At 43.9% G+C, this 18,076-nt stretch overlaps 2 protein-coding genes across 6 annotated transcripts in view; one reads left to right on the top strand and one right to left on the bottom strand.

The window, feature by feature from the left end:
- The window catches only part of Timp3 (TIMP metallopeptidase inhibitor 3), a 51,020-nt gene extending 46,888 nt beyond the window's left edge, over positions 1-4,132 (top strand). The window contains exon 5 of the mRNA NM_012886.3: positions 361-4,132. Coding sequence (NP_037018.2) covers positions 361-558 — 198 coding nt within the window. The 3' untranslated portion in view covers positions 559-4,132. The remainder of the gene's footprint in view (positions 1-360) is intronic.
- Positions 1-18,076, bottom strand: part of Syn3 (synapsin III) — a 457,540-nt gene that overhangs the window by 288,901 nt on the left and 150,563 nt on the right. For all 5 annotated transcript variants that reach the window (XM_063263103.1, XM_063263102.1, XM_063263105.1 and 2 more), the window contains 2 exons: positions 8,962-9,118; positions 6,111-6,200 (listed from right to left, as the gene is read on the bottom strand). In XM_063263103.1, coding sequence (XP_063119173.1) covers positions 6,111-6,200; positions 8,962-9,118 — 247 coding nt within the window. The remainder of the gene's footprint in view (positions 1-6,110; positions 6,201-8,961; positions 9,119-18,076) is intronic.

Genomic DNA, 18,076 nt, shown 5'->3' with positions numbered 1-18,076 from the left:
GTCTGATTTCCAGCCCAGGGCAGTTGAACTCCAAAATCTTGTTCTTCATTGTTTTAAATCCTTCATTTCCTACCATACTGGTAGTCTCCTCTTTCTACATCTAATCTGGGACTCAAAAGCTGTGTGACCTGGAACAAACTGCTTAACCTTGCTAAGCCTCTATTTGTCTACAAAGGGGACTTAGAAGTGTACCGAAAGTTTAGAGACACCGTGTCTGGTGCCCAGTAGATGCTCGATGGTCTGAGCTAGTAGTGAGTGTAATCATTCTTGCAACACTAAAGGGTGGGAGCCCCAGGGCTTGAATCCAGGGTGGGCCTGCCATGGTGTAGTCTCCTAACTGTGTCTTGTGTGTCATTACAGATCAAGTCCTGCTACTACTTGCCTTGCTTTGTGACCTCCAAGAATGAATGTCTCTGGACCGACATGCTCTCCAATTTCGGGTACCCTGGCTATCAGTCCAAACACTACGCCTGCATCCGGCAGAAGGGTGGCTACTGCAGCTGGTACCGAGGATGGGCCCCCCCAGACAAGAGCATCAGCAATGCCACAGACCCCTGAACCCAGACCTGTCCCACCTCACCTCCTTCCCATCCCGCTGAGCGTCCCGGACACTAACTCTTCCCAGATGATGACAATGAAATTAGTGCCTGTTTTCTTGCAAATTTAGCACTGGGGGACAGTTAAAGTCTCTGCCGTTTATGGAGTTGATTTGGAAATACCTTCCTGGTCCCGCCCCCTTATACCCCGTCTTTTTGGTTTTGACATCACCCATTTCCAACTGTGGATCTCTGGTGCCAAGCCAGAAAGAATGAGGCATGTATACACACCTCTTCTTCATGATATATAATCTATATTTTTTTAGGAAAACAGAAATTGAAAAATCTACCCCATTGGGGCATTTAATAGCTACTCTTCTTTCTTCTTCCTCTCTTGACCACATCCTAGACCGCACTTCCATAGACACTTCTTCATCCAAGTACACAGGAAGCATGGATAAGGAAGTTGGCAGAAGTCCAACTGTTTCCCCGATCAGCCAAGGGCAGCAAGCAGACAGACGCCAGGTATTTGAAGGCCTTATACACAGAGGATATACAACTGTGTGTCTGGATCAGACAGTCTGTCTATGTCTGCATGTCAGATTGAGGGAGGGAAGGGACAGACTGTAGGAGTGGGTCACACAGTTTCCCAGTCCTGTGATTCTTGGGTTGACCCGCTGTTTCAGGTCCTGGAACAAGCATCCAAGAGTAGCAGAACTTTCTGAGTTGGCAAAGACTTAAACATCTGCCCGAGTTCAGCAGGCAACCTGCCTGTTTGTATAAAAAAACTCAGACGAAGGGCTGAGACGAACGTCTTTCCTCTCCTGCCTCCCATGAGACAGTCTCCTGGGAATCCTAGGCTGGAAGCTTGCAAACATGTGAGCTGGAGAAACACACACCTGACACCATCCACAGATATAGTCAAGTAGATTTGGGTAGAGAATACTATTTCCAAAGTAGTGTTTAGCTCATCTAGGGGGATGTGTTTATATATACATTTGCATATACCCACAGGGGATTATGAGCTAATTTTTTTATAGGACACAGAATTCTATTCAATGCTGTTAAATATGCAAATAGTTTAATCTCTTTTGTTGTTGTTTGATGGGAAATTGTGACATTCCAAGTTGACTTTTTTTTTTTATCTGAATTAAAATTTGAAACTCTGACCACACTCAGCACCCTCTTGTCCCTATCACTGGGGTTGTTTGACCCTTCATCTCCTTTTTCCTTCTGCTTTGTGTTTGGGGTGCCCTTCACTTAGTTGCCTTACTAGCCGGCTGATGGCAGGTGAGTGTGAGTGTTAGGGCAGGGGCTGTCTCATGAAAGGGACAGTTGCACATCATCCTACATCAGTGGAATGACTCCTCTCCTGGATCTGGGGACAGCATATACTTCTTCCCCAGCTCAGTCATGGGTGAACGTCACCTCCTGAGATGGTCACCTCAGAGAAGGAACACGGTTGGTTACTGAGGGAGCCAGGCTCTGCCAACAAACTGTAGGCCTTTTGTTGTGTAGTATTTTTGTTTTTTAAATAAAAGTATAGTATAAATTTTCCTATTAAATAAGATTATTTTAAGTTTTACTGTCAAAATTGCAATGCCCATTGTAGGTAAGGGTGTACTATACAGATTTGGAGATGGTAAGGTGGTGACATTTAACACAATTACACTGTCTTTTTTCAGGTTATGGGTATATATCCTCTATTAGTATCATATCTTTTTCATTCCACTTTAGGAAACACAGTTACCAGTTATAAGTAGAGAGAGAGAGAGAGAGAAAGACAAGTTCTAGTCTGCCTCTACCCCACACATACCACTTCTTTGTCCAGGGGTTTGACAGAATAGCAGGCCCGGAAGACAGTTGAGGAGATGGGTGTCAAGTTTCCTCTGGGTAGATTTCATTCCCCGGCATCCTTCCCCTGTGCTGACAGGGAGCAGAAGGCGCAACGCTTTCCATGGTGTGGGGCAGAAGGAGCCGAGGTCAGCAAGCCAGTGGTTCTTAAGAGGTAAACCTCTGACTTACTGTTGGAAGTTGTCTCTTTCAACCTCAGAGTCTCCTAATATGGCGCTCCTGATCTACCCTGCTCAATGCTCTCCCGTATGTACACCCCAGCCTCTTTCCCAAGAAGTCTCTGGCCATTCTCAGTCCCTGTGTGATCAGCCTCCCTCCTACCCGGACAGACTTGAGGTGAGGCCTAAGTATGAGGCACCTGAAGTTAACCTGAAGATAAAACCATTGGCAGAACCACGGCCCCAGGTGGCTGTTGAGGTCTTGGCGAGAAGTCCTGGGCAAGGAAGGTCTTTCGTAAAGTCACATCATTGGAGAGCCGTTTTTGCGCTTTCAATAAGCTATAGCTTTGTTTCTTTCTCCTGTTCACTTACTGTATAATTTAAAGTCATTTATGTAGCTGAGACACTTTGTTATTTCAATCATATCGTGAATGTTTTATTTTGCTAAATCATGTGCCATGTGTAGGCTGTCGTGTGTACACTGTGTCTAAGAGAAGAAGAAAAGAAAGAAAGAAAAAAAACCCCACATGCCATTTTTTTTTCCTGATTCAAATTCTACAGTAGAATGGAAGGCAGAATACTGGGGCTCGAGCACTCAGCTGGAATAAAGATTCAAGGAAATGGAAAGTACTAGAAACAGACTCCTCCAGCCTCCTCCCCATGGGATCCTAAGGGTGGGAAGGAGAAAAAGAACAAAAGTACACTGATGTCCTTGTCCTGTATCAACTATCCCTGGGTCATCTGCCACCCACTTTCCAAGACCTTTCTCCTACTCAACCAGGAAGCCGTGGTTTCTGCAATCCAGGGCCATGGCAACTGTGACTCCAAGCTCTCTCTGTCTCATCCAGTCAACTTTTCTGCCTCCTAACCAAGGAATTCCTCTACGCAGGCTCTTGTTGCCCAGGCTAGCCCTCTTTTTCAGCCAGGATGTGGAGCTGAAGGAGACCCTAGTGTTTACTTTCTCCAGTCCTAGCTCTGCCATATAAACACTGTTTCATGCTGTGCTTCTTAAATGATAAAGGACACAGTGACTTTTGGGGATAGATTTGTCTGGGAGATGATGTGAGTCCGGGAGGCATTACTCTTCCCTGCCTCACATCAAGGTGCCATTCAGGTATTTGGCTCCTAGCTACTTAAAGTTAAAAATAATCACTCTAATATTTGTATCATAGAAACTCAAAAAAAAAAAAAAAAGAAAAGTCACAGAAACATAATCAAATGGGAGAAGGCAGGAGAGAATGGTCTCAACAGATTTAAGTTGGCTGTTGGGACTGAGGAGGAGAGGACCTGATGAAAAGACCATGCTCTGGGGACAGGGATACCTTAGATTCTCTGTCTACTTTTCTTCTAACAAGTCAGCTGTGCTGAAGCCCAGTAGTGATGAAGAGACTCCAGCCAGAGAAAAACCCATCTAGAAGGAATGTATTTGTTGCTAAATTTTGTAGCACTGTTTACAGTTTTCCTCCATGTTATTTATGAATTTTATATTCCGTGAATGTATATTGTCTTGTAATGTTGCATAATGTTCACTTTTTATAGTGTGTCCTTTATTCTAAACAGTAAAGTGGTTTTATTTCTATCACACACCCGCTGTCTCTTGCCTTCTTGTGTCATGTCTTGGGAGGTTATAATTGATATAATATAATCTTGCAAGCAGATTCTTCCTGTCCTCCACTCACCCCTTCACACAATCTTCTTCCACCTGTGCCTATGGCTTGGGCTATCTCAATTAAGATTCTTCTTGCAACAGATTTCAGGAAGGTACCCTTAACTCCTTATGCCTGCTAATTCAGCCCTAACTAAACCCCCAAATTCTACTGGTAGGATCCAGTGTTTAAGAGAAATCTATCTTAATTACCAGTGGGTGGTATAGTCCTGAGACTTTATTTTCTTTCTGAGAATTCCATGGTGGATGACAGAGGGTAAGCTTGTAGGCAGCCATACTTGAAAATGTCAATGGTCTAACTGAAATCCTGAGGGAAGCGTCAAGTTAGGATTGCCAGGGATTTCTGAGTCCCTAGGACAGCTGGTGAGCTACTCCCAGTACTCAATGAGCTTCGATCCACTGCATACCATCTAACTTTGAGGCTTCCTTCGTTAGTGTTCAAGGTCACAGTCTTGTCCCTGTTTGATAGGTCCTCCACTCTGAGCACCCGCCACATGCCAGGCACACGTCCTATACTCACTTGCACAGACTGTCATCAAAACTGCTATATGGCTGTACTACTCAAAGAGATTCAATTGTCTAAAATCTAGTCAGTTATTTTGTGATTAATAAACTATTTTGAGGACACATCCTAAATTTTCTCAGAATATTTACACATGTTCTGTGTTAGTCAGATTTTGTCACTGTTGTAACAAAATACAGAAAGAAATAACTTAGAATGGGGACAATTTATTTTGTTTTGGTTCCTGGTTTCAGAAGCTTTGGTTCACTCTATCCAGGAGGCCATAGTCAGACTAGCAATTTTCATTATGGTAGACCAAAAGTAAAAGAGAATGCCCAAGTCCAACCTTCCTCCATTTCTTTTTATCACATCTTGTCCCATTGCTCCACAGATGGTGCTAAAATACCCACATTTCCTGGCTTTGCTAATCCTCTCTGGGAAGACCCCCAACAAACACCTAGAAAGTTCATTCCTAATCTGGCTTTCATTTCAGTTAAATTGATAATTCAGATTTACCTACACTTACTCACACCAACCAGACATCCTGGATTCTGTGCCTGATGGGTCATGGAAACAGTAGATAGATAATCAGTGAGAGCCTCTGACTGGCTGGGTTGCCTGTAGCCCTACCTGACAGTGCCTTCAAATAGGCCCGTCCAGCTCAGCAGTCAGAGCCTAGGATTCTTCAATCCAACCACAGTCTCTATCGACTGTGAGAACACCATACTCTTGTTTCCTGAGACCCCTAGTTCTCCGCATAACCAAATTCACTGACCATGCACCAATCACATAAACAGACATGTTGTAGGCTTAGTCCAAGAGCTCAGAATACTTCTACCAAAATTCGAGCTGCAGACACAGAACTTTCCAACTCACTCAGAAAAATATTAGTCTTAAACCTTCCAAATAGGTAGTGAAGCCACATACTCTCAGCTTGGCCCCAGTCAACTCCCAGAGATACACTCCAAGGAAAGGAAATCAAACGTGTAAGCACATTTCTCTTTAATAATCAACTCAAGTTAAGTATCACAGTTTTTATTAAAATTACAGTGGAAACCAGGTCCCATAAAAATGCCTTTCCCCTTTATACTCCCCCTCTAGTTCCAGGATGCCAGTTCAAAAATGTGCCTTGATGTGTTAATTAACAGAATTTCACAGAATGCCAAGTACCTTTGTCACTTTGTCCTACTGCCTGAATTTACCCTAGAGAAGTTGAACCTTCCTCAAGGTTCCTCAAGGAACACTAGACATTCCCACAAGCACAAGACATGAAGGTTTTATGTGGAGTCCAAATAACCAGGAAGCAAGGTCTACGCTGCCCAAAGAGACTCAGAAGATAGACATGTAAGGTCATTCCACATTATGAAGATAAGCAGAATTAAAAAGGCACTCACCATTGGCTTGTGGTTGGGGAAAAATGTTTGCTCCACTAGTGGAAACTTCTCAGGACCCAAGGAATGGAAGATCTTAATGAGCTGAGAGAACTGGGAGAGAAAAGAAGAGATCATTAGCCAGCCATGGTTTCCCACTAGGGTCCTGGCACCCACTTGACCCTGGCCTTTAAGTGTCAGCCCTGAGTTAAGTTCTAGAAGCTGTTATCCACCACTAGGATTAAAAGCCAACTTCCTTGGTTGATTATCACCTCCTCTTTTACCCTTTATGCCTTGCCCCTGACCTAGCAGGTTAGCAAGTAACTGGCTACAGTTCAACCACATTTTACAAGTGTTTAACTGCATTCTCAGCCATTTTCACACAAGGTCCTTGCCCCCAGTACAGACTTTTGGGAGTCTTGCCATCCCTCTGCCTGCAACGCCTATCTTTCTAAGGCAGCACTGTAGGCACTTAGGGATCCTCTAAGTTCAGACTCTCTCATTCAAATTTAAGAATTTTATTGACTTCTGTGTACTAGCCACGAGACCTGGAGGGCAGGGGTCACTGTAGGTTTCTGAATGTCACTTTCCTAATTTGTACATTACAAGGTTGGGATGTCATCGTAATGCTAGTGGGAATCATGGGGGATTTGGGACATAGAGGAGGGCTGGGGTCATGAGGAAGGATCCCTGGACCTATCCTATAAGAGAAAGATGGGGGCTTTGTGTGGTCAAGGAAACCACTGTTTCTGAAGACCTTCAGTGGCTGCCATGACTGTAGCCTCAGGGGCAGGGCATGATTAAGAAATAGGCAAAGGGTGGTTCTCATGAGCTTTAAAAGGTTGGACCAAAGATCTTATTCACTCAGAAGGCAAAGGGAAATGACAGGCAGATACCAGAACAACAGCTTGGACTCTGCGAACATAGGTATCTGGTGGGTAGAAGAAGAGCTACAATTTACTCCAGGTAAATGCTAAGATCTTGGAGAGAGACATGAAAAAGCTGAGGAAAGTTTTGCTCTACACTGGGTTCCTATGCCCTCTTGAGAAACAGCCCACGTATGAAGCACAGCACAGAGTCATTCTTGGAGAACTTGAGAAATGTGAGAAATGAAGTTTGCGGGCATCCCTCATTTTATAGATAAGGAAGCTGGAGTTCAGGGAGGGAGTGCAACCTACGGCTCATGGGTTATGAAGAAGAGCTGCAGCACTGACTGCCAGTTATGTGGGCCTCAATTTCCTCTTTTGTATAATGGAGATGGGCTGAGAACAGGACATAGTGAATGCTAGTAAAGTTGCTGCTCTAAAAACTAAGGACCGCTTCCTTCTGTGGTATGGAAATTGTAGATTCCATGAGTCTAATGACCACAGCTAAGACTAGCCACATGTATTAAATTAACTCAAGTAATCATTCAACAAATACTGAGTGCTATCCCAGCATAAACATAGTCCCTGTGTAAAGGGAAACACCATTTCTTGTGAGTATGCTGTGTACTGGCCGCCATTACAAACACTTTGTATGCCCCTAATGAAAACCAGGAAGTCTCTATTATTATCATCCTTTTAAAAATAAGGATGCTGAGTTCAGAGAGGTTAATGCAATTGCTTGAGGGCACGAATTAAAATGGAGAAACATGGCCTTGGGCAATCTAGCTCCAGAGTCCAGACTAATCAGTGCCCTTCTCTCCCAGGTGATGGCAGATAGGCAGTCAAACAGGGTAGACCAGAGAGTTGAGGCATTTCATAGCATTTTCTCTTCATCTCTGAGCTGCCTTGTCCCACCCCCTCCCCAAGGAATCAAGGCATGTATCATAGGACTGATGATACAATTGTCATATTTGTTAATAGACTGTTCCAGTAGAATAGGAGATCAAGCAGCAGATACTCTGATCTCTCCTCTCCCCTCCCCTCCCTTCTCCTCCTCCTCCTACTTCTCCTCCTCTCCTTCTTCTCCTCCTCCTCCTTCTTCTTCTTCCTTCTTCTCTCTCTCTCTCTCTCTCTCTCTCTCTCTCTCTCTCTCTCTCTCTCTGCATTGCTTCTATTAAGGGAGATAGATGGTAGCTAAAGGAATGATGTCATTTAGGTGCAGACCCATTTGTGGGGTATCAAGGTGGAGTTGTAGACTGGGAGTATTTGAGAGAATGGAGGAGGGCTGGCATTTTAGGAAGACCCTTTATTCTTGATGATGTTTGAATGGAAACTTACATAAAGAAAATGAGTGGTCGACATTAGCGAATCCATGGGGAGAAAGCAAGCTTTAAGTTGGAGAAAGTGGGCTTCGAAGTCTGATTTCACCATTCACTAGGCCCTAAGATCCCAGGATTTCTTATCCAGCCTGAAAGTAAGACTTCTCCTCTGTAGGACACAGGAATAAAGCTATCACAAACTACAGTGATAGCATGGGTACCTCTCACGGTTCCTGGCATACAATAAGTGTTTAATAACTTTGAAGAGCAACAGTAAGAAAATTATGCTAGAATGTTAAAAATGGTAATATTTGTTTATTTTTGCTTGAGTCAGGGTCTCACATAGCTTGTTCTGGCTTAAAACTCTTAGTACATAGCCAAAGAGGCCCTTCTCCTTCTATCTCTTAAGTGCTGGGATTATGAAGCAGTTGAGACTGAGCCCAGCATTGTATCGACTGAGCTATACTTTATCGAGATTAATATTCCTACAACACAACCCTGTATCATAATGTGTTACACGTAATATTTGCAAGGCTGCAATCCCCCGAAGAGTTCTGGGGCCAAGTGGTTTGTTCAGTTGTTTAAATAAGATTCTCCTCCTTGCTGAGGCCCTGTGTTGGGGAAGTGAAGCCATTATGGGACCACCTCAAGATTCCCAGTTCCCTCCAGATGGTCTGATCTGTTACCTACCACCCAAGGCTTGCTGCAGAAGTTGTATACGGAGTAGAGAGAGTTGACAGCAGGAAGCCCTCCATACTGGAGGCCGATGACCAGGCTTCGGTAGTCCTCAGCCAGGGCCATGCTATAGGCATGCTGTCTAACCAGAATGAAGTCAGGTTTGAAGGACCTGCCGAGAGAGGGAACAACAATGATATTACCACATGACAGTTTAGCCAAGGCTTGCTCGTTATAGATCTGATCCTATGTATCTGCTACCCAAAGGAGCTCTCACGTGAGAGGGCCGGGTAGGGGAGCACAGAAAGGGTTAGGCAAAACTCACAGCTACACAACTACAAACCAAATGAACTGAAAAGAACAGCTTGGATTTTAGGCTATTTCCTAGATTATCATTTTTTAAACAAAACCAGGGAAAATGTTTCAAACAACTAGGCAATGATATAACATTTTACTACATTCTGAGTAATATGCAGAATATATGAATTCCCTTTTTTTTCTTTTTTCTTTTTCTTTTTTTTCGGAGCTGGAGACCAAACCCAGGGCCTTGCGCTTGCTAGGCAAGCGCTCTACCACTGAGCTAAATCCCCAACCCCTGCATTCCCTTATATATGGATGCTGTCAGCTCTCATTTCTCAGAGGTACATTCTAAAATCCAGAAGATACATAATTTGCTCAGAGGCATGTTTCAGATAAGTGGAAGGGTCAGGGTTATAGCTGTCAATTGGCTGGGAATCAGACTTCCTCCTTGAAGCCTTCCTAACTGGTTTGTGCCTGTTAAGTGGAGACCTCTAGAAAGCAGTAGACTGCATGTGCTCATGGGTTCTCTGTTGGGCCCCTCTGAGGACAGGGTCCCAATGAATGAATGAATGAATGAATGAATGAACAGACTTGGGGGAGGGCTGGGCTATCCTCTTCCCACTTTATAGCTGGGAAGACTGTTGCTGTGAGAAAATAACTCCTTTAGACCACAAAGCAGATGAAGAGGAACTCTACCACTGCTTCTCCAGGCCTCATGCTTTTTAACACCACATCCTGGCAGGTTTACCATGTTCTATTCACATTGTCAAAGGCCAACTTATTTTTGTGGTCCTTACTTCGAAGACATCTGAGAAAACCAGCTTCACAGTGGGCAGAGGGCGGACACTCAACACAGTGCCCTTGATCTGTCTGTCTCATCCGGAGTCAGACCCTTAACTCCACAGAAGTGTCGTCTCCTTAAAATAATTCAAATATAATCGAAAATAGCTCTCAGAGGGGAAGGACTTGCTCCCACTGAGGACAGACAAATGAACGTGCACAGTGAAGATGTATCTCACGTCGTGCGGACTTTGGCTCTCAACAGATAGTTGAGACTATCTGTGTTTGACACTTCTAGGGCGGGTATAGGGTAGGTGTGGTAGAGACTGCTGTGAACATCATCCGCTCCTCTCAGACCAACGGATTCTTCTGCTATATGGTCACTCATCTTCACAGGCTACTCAGACCCGACTGTGGGCCTGTCTTCGGGAGTCTGACTCACAGTGTGTTTCTGGGAATGGTCCGCCTTAGTATAGGAAAGTTAAAGTTAGACTCTTGGAATGAGAGCAACTGGGATAAAGAATGAAGGGGGCATTTGACGGCAGTCAGAAGCACTCACTTGCAACAGAACCACTTTCTACTTCTCTACGATTTACCAAAAGACCCGTGGAATGCATGAAGAGGTAAACAAATTGCCAGATATTTTACAAAATGCAGAGAAAATTCCTAACAATCTTTATATACACATTTTGATCCAACTATTTATTTTACTGTATACAGCATGTAGTCATACACGTAATTGATTTCATGCTTTCTACACATTATGATTCTGGAATTTTATACATAATGCAATGATCTGAATAGTTCCTCTACAACCAAAATACCCTCACAAACAATTTTTTCCCTTTCTTCCCCTTTTCTCTCCTTGTTTCCTCCTTCTTCCCTCCCCCAGATGGTCTTCTCTCCCCAACCTCTTTCCTTTTCCCTCTCCTCCTCTTCCTCTGCCTCCTTTTCTTCCTATCCCTCCTTTTTATCATTGCTGGGAATCATATTCAGACTTTGCCACATTCTAGGCAAGTGTTCTGTTTTCTTCCTTTGGTAATTCCCTCACACTGCCCCTAAAGGACACCCTTCCACTCCATGGTGGTTTCAAGGTTCATGTTCCCAATTTCCATCTCTCAACAGCTTTGCCAGCACCACAGAGTGTTTTGTTCTGTTGTTCTTTGCAATAGTGGAAACTCGATTCAGAGCCTATTCATGCCTTACCATTGAGCTACGTCCCTCAACCCCACTCCCCCCGCCCTGCCTTTGTGACAGCATCTTATTAAGATGCCCAGGTTAATCTTGAATTCCCTCTGTATGCTGTCCTTGAACTTGTTTTCCTGCCTTGATCTCTCAAGTACCTGTATTAGGTCTCCTAACACTGTAGTTTCTTGAACAATGAGTGTTTCAATTTGCTGAGTCACATCCCCCAAAAGGTACCATGCCTGTCTCTGTTATGTGACTTTGTAATTTTAAGAATTATCATTTGCCTTGTCTTTCTTATATGACTCTGCTCACATCTTTCTCCATTTTAAAAACTATGGTTTTCCACTCTGCTTTTTCACAGGACCTCTATACAATAAGAACATGGCACTTTTCCTATCAAGAATGGCAATGTTTTTACTAGGTACATCTTTTTAAAAGGCACATAAATGTTTTCTCCCCACAATTCCCTTGGTCTATCTTCTCAGGTGTTATCTGAGTAGTCAGGCAGGATCCCTTCCTAACAAGGTGGCCTCCCTTGTAGACAATAATGAAAGTGGACTCATTGTCTTGCCAGGGGTAAGGCCACCTTGAAGACACAGTCAAAAGTCTCATGCTGACTCTTTTCCTAGTGTTTTTAGATGTATAAAGAATTCTATTAAGGGATACAATCATGAAAATATAGTCCAAGCTCACTGCTTAGGAAGAGAGTGCCCAGGCTAGACTAGAATAGTGTTTTAAAGAAAAGATTTATTTTTTCGGAGCTGGGGACCGAACCCAGGGCCTTGCACTTGCTAGGCAAGCGCTCTACCACTGAGCTAAATCCCCAACCCCTAAGATTTTATTTTTAATTATGTGCCTGTGGGGAGTGAAATGGAGATAAGTTGTATTCGTGGCTACAGTACTCACAGAGGCCAGAAGAGGGCAATAATGAGAGTGTGCATAAGAAGAAATGAGTAATCAATAAACATGGGGAGGAATGGCCATTGCGAAGAGGAAGGAGTTCTTTCTTGTGGTCGCAGGGAAGAAATGAAATCTGATGGCCAGGGTTTCCAGGCAATAGTATGTGGCCCTCGTAACTATGGGCTGCTTCATAATGACATGGGTTCAGTATTTATGGAGGAATGTCAGCCCCAACAAGAAACATTTAATCCCAAGAACTCAAATTGACTTCCCCTGGCCTCTCAAGATTATCACATCCAGTGAGCAGAAGGGTAGTACTTCTCCCCAAGTGAGGTACCAGGGCTAGCCAGGCATGTGCTTCAGTCTATAGGTTCAGTCACTGCTATATAGAATGCACAGGCTCCTCCTGTTAAAGCTCCAAGGAACGTACAGAGATTAGTGACCAGGAGCAGGTAGCTGCTTTCTTTAAACCCAGTACTCTGGTTTCTCTGTCCAACCAGAGGACGGACATCCTCCATGTCTTCCAAACATCCAAGCCCCTGGTCCCCAGTTACTTCCAAGTACTGAAGATACCAAGATGATGGGAACATGATCCCAGACTATAGAACTGACAGCCCAGGAAGAATCCCTGTATGGAGATACCAAACACACATCAAACAAATTTTTGCTCAGATAATAGCCAAGTTACAGAATCAGCCTAAGTGCCATCAACAGATGAATGCAGAAGGGAATGGAGTTTTATTCAGTCATAGACAAGAATGAAAATTGGTTATTTGCAGGAATGTGGATGCAACTGGGATTATCTTAAGCAAAATAAGTAAGACTCAAAAGGACAACTATCAGTCGCCTGTTTTCTTTAATTCAGGGCTCATAGATTTCACATAGATGCATATAATCATGAGGCATGGGAAAGCAGAAGCAACATCGTCTGACTTGGGGAAGATGAATGTGTAGGGGTCGGTTCTGATGTTAAGGTCCTGTTCTCCAGTTGGTTCTTGATCTGTCAGTAAAGAAAACCGTCCAACAATTGCTGGGAGAGGCGGGACTGCCTGGTCCCTGGAGGCAGGGAGGTGGATGCAGATTGGAGAACAGAGTTCACCATATGTTGGAGAGAGGAGAACCAGGCAACCATGTGAGATCTCAAAACAAAGTGGTCGCTCCTATAGGCAGGTTGTCAATTTAGCAACTGAAGAATAGGGCAGGTGGGAGAGACTGAGTTAAGAATCTGATAAGGGCATGCTTTTCTAGGTGGGACAGAGCAGTGCCCAGTAATTGTGCCTATTGGTAAGTTGTAACTGAGCAACTGTGTCTGTGTTTTTTTGTCTGAGGATTCAAGGGAAGCCTGGTGAGGGTTGGTAGATTGGTCGCTTCCTGAAGCAAAGGCAGGTAGAGCATAAAACTACACGCCACATGAATGTGATTAACGGGAAGGGAAGTAAGAGGGAGGGAGTGACTATCATCAAAATACGTGTTTACTCCTACGAATGTTTGAAGAAATGCCAGTGAACTTGTAAGGTTTTCACACCCACTGTATGAAGGATGTGCATGAGTATGTGTACAACGAACACACACCAATTTAAAAACAAGCAAAGAACAAAAAGCAAATGCCATGACAAAGGTGTGGACAAGACACTAAGGTGTCCCAAAGAGTGTTCAGTTCAAGGGGCAGGTGCTGGGGTTGCACACCCTTTAATCCCAGGCAGAGGCAGGCAATTTCTGTTTGAGGCCAGCCATTATCTTCAGAGTGAGTTCCATGACAGCCTACACGCTATAAGCTACATGCCTTGAAAAAAATAAAAACAAAAACAACAACAACAAAAAAATCAGTGTTCAGTTCTGCCTGGAGCAGGTCTGGGCAAAAGTGTCTAGAAAGGCTTAGATCTTGAAAAAGAAGTAGAGCTTCTTTATAGACAGGGATTTAAGGGTTCTCCAGGTAGCAGGAAGAGCTTTGTAGGTTTTATTTTATCTGCCAATATCCTCTTTTCTCTTTTTGGCAGGCAGAACTCATGACCAAATTTCCTCCCATTGGTGAACTGTGTTACTGTGTCAAGAACTGATCCTAAGGTTGGGAATCCATGAAGAATGGCCTCATCAGATTCCCTGGAGCTGCCATCTACAGAGTGCAGGGAAAAGGAGTGGTCGGCTAAGAACTTAGCTGATGGAGATCTTTTGTTTTTGCTTTTTGTTTTTGTTCTTTTCATCATGGAAGAATCCCATTTGCTGCAGAATAGATGCCTGTATGGTCTTTTGGGACAGAGACAAAGGCCCTGCCCTTGATTGCCTAGTCCCTGACATCCTCAGAGCCTGGCTGACAGCCACCTTTATCTTCTGAGCTAAGTGAACCATGAAGTCTTCTTTTCTGCCTGGTTTCTATTGATCTGTGTCATTTTGCTATCAATATGGCTCTAACACTGGGACAAAGTGACAAAGTTTGCAACCAATTCTGTGGCTGGAATATAGAGACATATGAGGCAGCACCAGAGCTGAGCTTTGGTGAAATACTATAGTCACCCCCTCACTAGCCCGCTGCTTTCTCCTGTCTCTGCTATCCCACAGAGTCTGAGTCCTGTGCCTTTCATGCCTTCTCAGGATCTCTGACAATCTCACGCAAGTTGGCCCTGGAGACTCTCGCTGGGGTTCCTCTTTATCTCCTTCTTAAACTTTTATATGAGCTCTTGGACCCATGTATGTCTTAGAAGTGGCTGTCAGTACTCCAAGGAAATTGAGGATGACAGACAATTAAATGGTAAGGACAGGCCAGATGGTACATTGCTGGGGATTACTGAGGGCTTTAGGCAATGTCAAGAGGCAGGGGGCCCAAGCCTGAGTCGCTCTGAACCACTGGAAAAGTGTCATAATTCCTTTAACTATGGAAGGCCTTGCAGTAGTAAGAATGGATTCTGGCAGGGCTTTGCCCGGGACCTCAGCTAATGAGCAGGAACCTCATTATTCTCAGCTGCTTCACTGAGATTTTGCAAATATTCCTTGTTCTACAGCCTCTAAGTTGGCAAAAGAGACGATCATGCTGACTTGGGTCACAGCCTGGCCCGTCACATCCATATCTGTTCCTAGCCAGGCCTGGGAAGGCTCCAGACACTCTGATCTATATGCAGAGAAACTCTGGCTTTGTTATGGACTGCCTCTATACTCCCCAGAACCCTTTCTACTCGACTTCCATACACATAAGCTTTGGTGTACAATCTAGGGCACAGGAACCCAGGGAGCTGCAAACCAACAAAAGGGAGGGAGGGACCATCAGAGCTGTTTCTGTGTTTTAAAGTTCATGATAACACCATCTTGCTGCAAGTGTAAATGACAGGAAATATGCATGCTCTCCAGAGGGTGGGGATGGACTTGCCAGATGGGAAGACTTGAGAATTAACAGTGCTTACTGAGGACTGCAAGAAATTAGTCCAGGCTCAAAGGAATTAGGTGGCAACCAACCAGAAATCTGGCAAGGAACAGAAAATAGGATACTGCAGCCAGGCTGGTGGGGCCCACGAGGAAGCTGGCAGCTACATGGACGAGTGGGGAAGGGACTTGAAGAAGCTGATGGATAACCTGCTGTCATGAATCTCAGAGCTTTTGAGTACTTAGAAGTTAATAAAAACACAGGCAGAGAGAGGTTTTGGGGGGAAGCAGGTTTTCTATCTCTATTCTCAGGATCTTAGTCTTGAGCTCATATTTGTCTCATGTCAGAGAATGCAACATTGACTCCATCTTCTTCCTCCATTCTTTACCTATCCTGGGCTGAATCATGTCTCTCCAAAGCATAGGTTAAAGTTTGGATCCCTGTTACCTGTGATCCTTATTACCTGTGAAGGTGAGTTAACATGGAAATAGGGTCTTTGTAGATAGCATTGAGCTAAGAGGAGGTCACACTGCAATGGAGTGGATCATAATAGCTGTCTTTGTAAGAGGACATTCATATACATGTGCACACACATACACACAAGAGAGATTATATACATTAATGATAAAGGAATCAAGAGAAGGAAATGGTAGTCTGTAAACCAGAACCTTTCAAGGACTGCTGACAACTTTGAGAAGCTGGCATGAGGCAGCAAAGTGTTCTCCCTGAGCCTTCCGGAGGACCACATGCCCTGACTTCAGACTTAGACCCTCCAGAATTAGGAGGAATGCATTTCTGCCATTTAAGCCACACAGCCTGTGATGTGACCTTCAGCAGCCTCAGTAATCCATTTTCTTGGATAGTCCCATATTCCCTCGTTCCAGTAGCTTCTTGGCTTTTCTGGCTTATTTTGTTCTTCTTTGTAAATCCATCCAGACTTACATTCTCCTCTTGCCAAAACAGCGGGCCTGTAGTAGTCTATTCCAGGAGTTGTAACAAAATACCACAGACTGGGTGGCTTATAAACAACAGATATTTATTTCTTATGGCTTTGGAGGCTGGAAATCCAAGGTCAAGGACACGAAAGAATCAGTGAGTGGTTAAAACCCTACTTTCCAGTTCATGGCCTGGCCTCCTTATTGTGCCTTTTCCAGGGACAGTAGGAAAGAGTGAGGTGACTCTCTAGCTCTCTTAGCGAGGAAACTAATCTCACTGGTAAGGGCTGCATCCTTAAGACTTTGCTTACTCTCAAAGGCCCTATCTCATATTATTAGCACATGGATTTAGGGGAAGTTTATATTAAGGTTAGAGCAAATATTAAACCCAACAAGCAAAGAATATCTTTATTCATGAAAATTCACTAGAAATTAATGTTCATGTTTTTATTACACAACAAAACCCATCTCATCAATACATAGAAACATGGATGGACGTTCATCAAAATGCTAACCTGATGATTTGAAGGAGGGGGAATGGGAAATAGGAAGTTGGGTCTTCTTTAGCTATTGTTTGCCTTAAAATAAAACACCTCTCAGAGACTGACCACCAACTAAAGAGCATGCAGAGGCTAGATCTAGGACCCCCTACATATGCAGCAGATGTACAGCTCAGTCTTCCTGTGGGCCCTGAATAACTGGAGTGAGGGCTACCTGTAGAGCTGTTTCCTGTTTGTGGAATCCATTGGCTGTCTGGCCTCAGTGGGAAAAGAGGAGTCTAGCCTTGCAGAGACTTGATATGTCAGAGTTGGGGGATATGGGGTATGGGGGGTGCTCCACTCTTTCAGAGGAGAAGGGGAGAGAGGAGGGGGGAGGGACTGTAGGAGGTGGACTGGGAGAGTGGACAGTGATCAGGATATAAAATGAATAAATAGATAACAAAACAATACGACGCAGAACATTTTTATATGCAGAATTTTTAAAAAGGGCTATCCACAGAGACTGGAAGTGCCAGGGAGGATACCCAGGAAGGCCCCCACCCACTTGGAGGAGAAGGGGAGGGGGAATGGGGGAAAGATTGTGAGAGGGGGTGACTGGGAGGGAACAGTGAGTGGGATGTAAAGTAAATAACTAAAAAAAAAAGTTAAATAATTTTTAAAAATGCTATCTTCTGAAAGAAAGAAAGCTGTAATAGCTATAATGTCTTATTATGGGAAATTCTAAGGGTACACTGCCTTGTGAATAAAACTATTTAAAAACATAACCCGTTTTATCAACAAAGCCTTGGAAGATGAAGGTTTGGAAGGAGAAATGGAAAACTTCTCATTTGGTAAAAAGATGAGAAGTCAACAGGAGACTAGATATTCCTTTAAGAACTCCACCTTTTTGTAATTTGACATTATCAGGAGATTATGGTTGTCTGGTATCTATAGATGATAGGTAAATGGATGGACAGATAGATGATTCTGCTACTAAGATTTAATGGCTAACTTGAAATACCCTTAAATTACCTGGAAAGAGTCTTAATTGAGCAATTATCTAGACCAGTTTAGCCTAGGGGGCATGATTGTGGGGTGATTGTTAATTGATATAGGATGACCTAGTCCATTTTGGGTGGCACCATTCCCTAGGCTTGGCCCTGAACTGTGAAAGGGGAGATAAAATGAGCTGAGTA

This window comes from Rattus norvegicus, chromosome 7 (genome assembly GCF_036323735.1).
Source record: "Rattus norvegicus strain BN/NHsdMcwi chromosome 7, GRCr8, whole genome shotgun sequence".
Classification (NCBI taxonomy): domain Eukaryota; kingdom Metazoa; phylum Chordata; class Mammalia; order Rodentia; family Muridae; genus Rattus; species Rattus norvegicus.
This window is presented reverse-complemented; position numbering and strand designations above follow the sequence as displayed.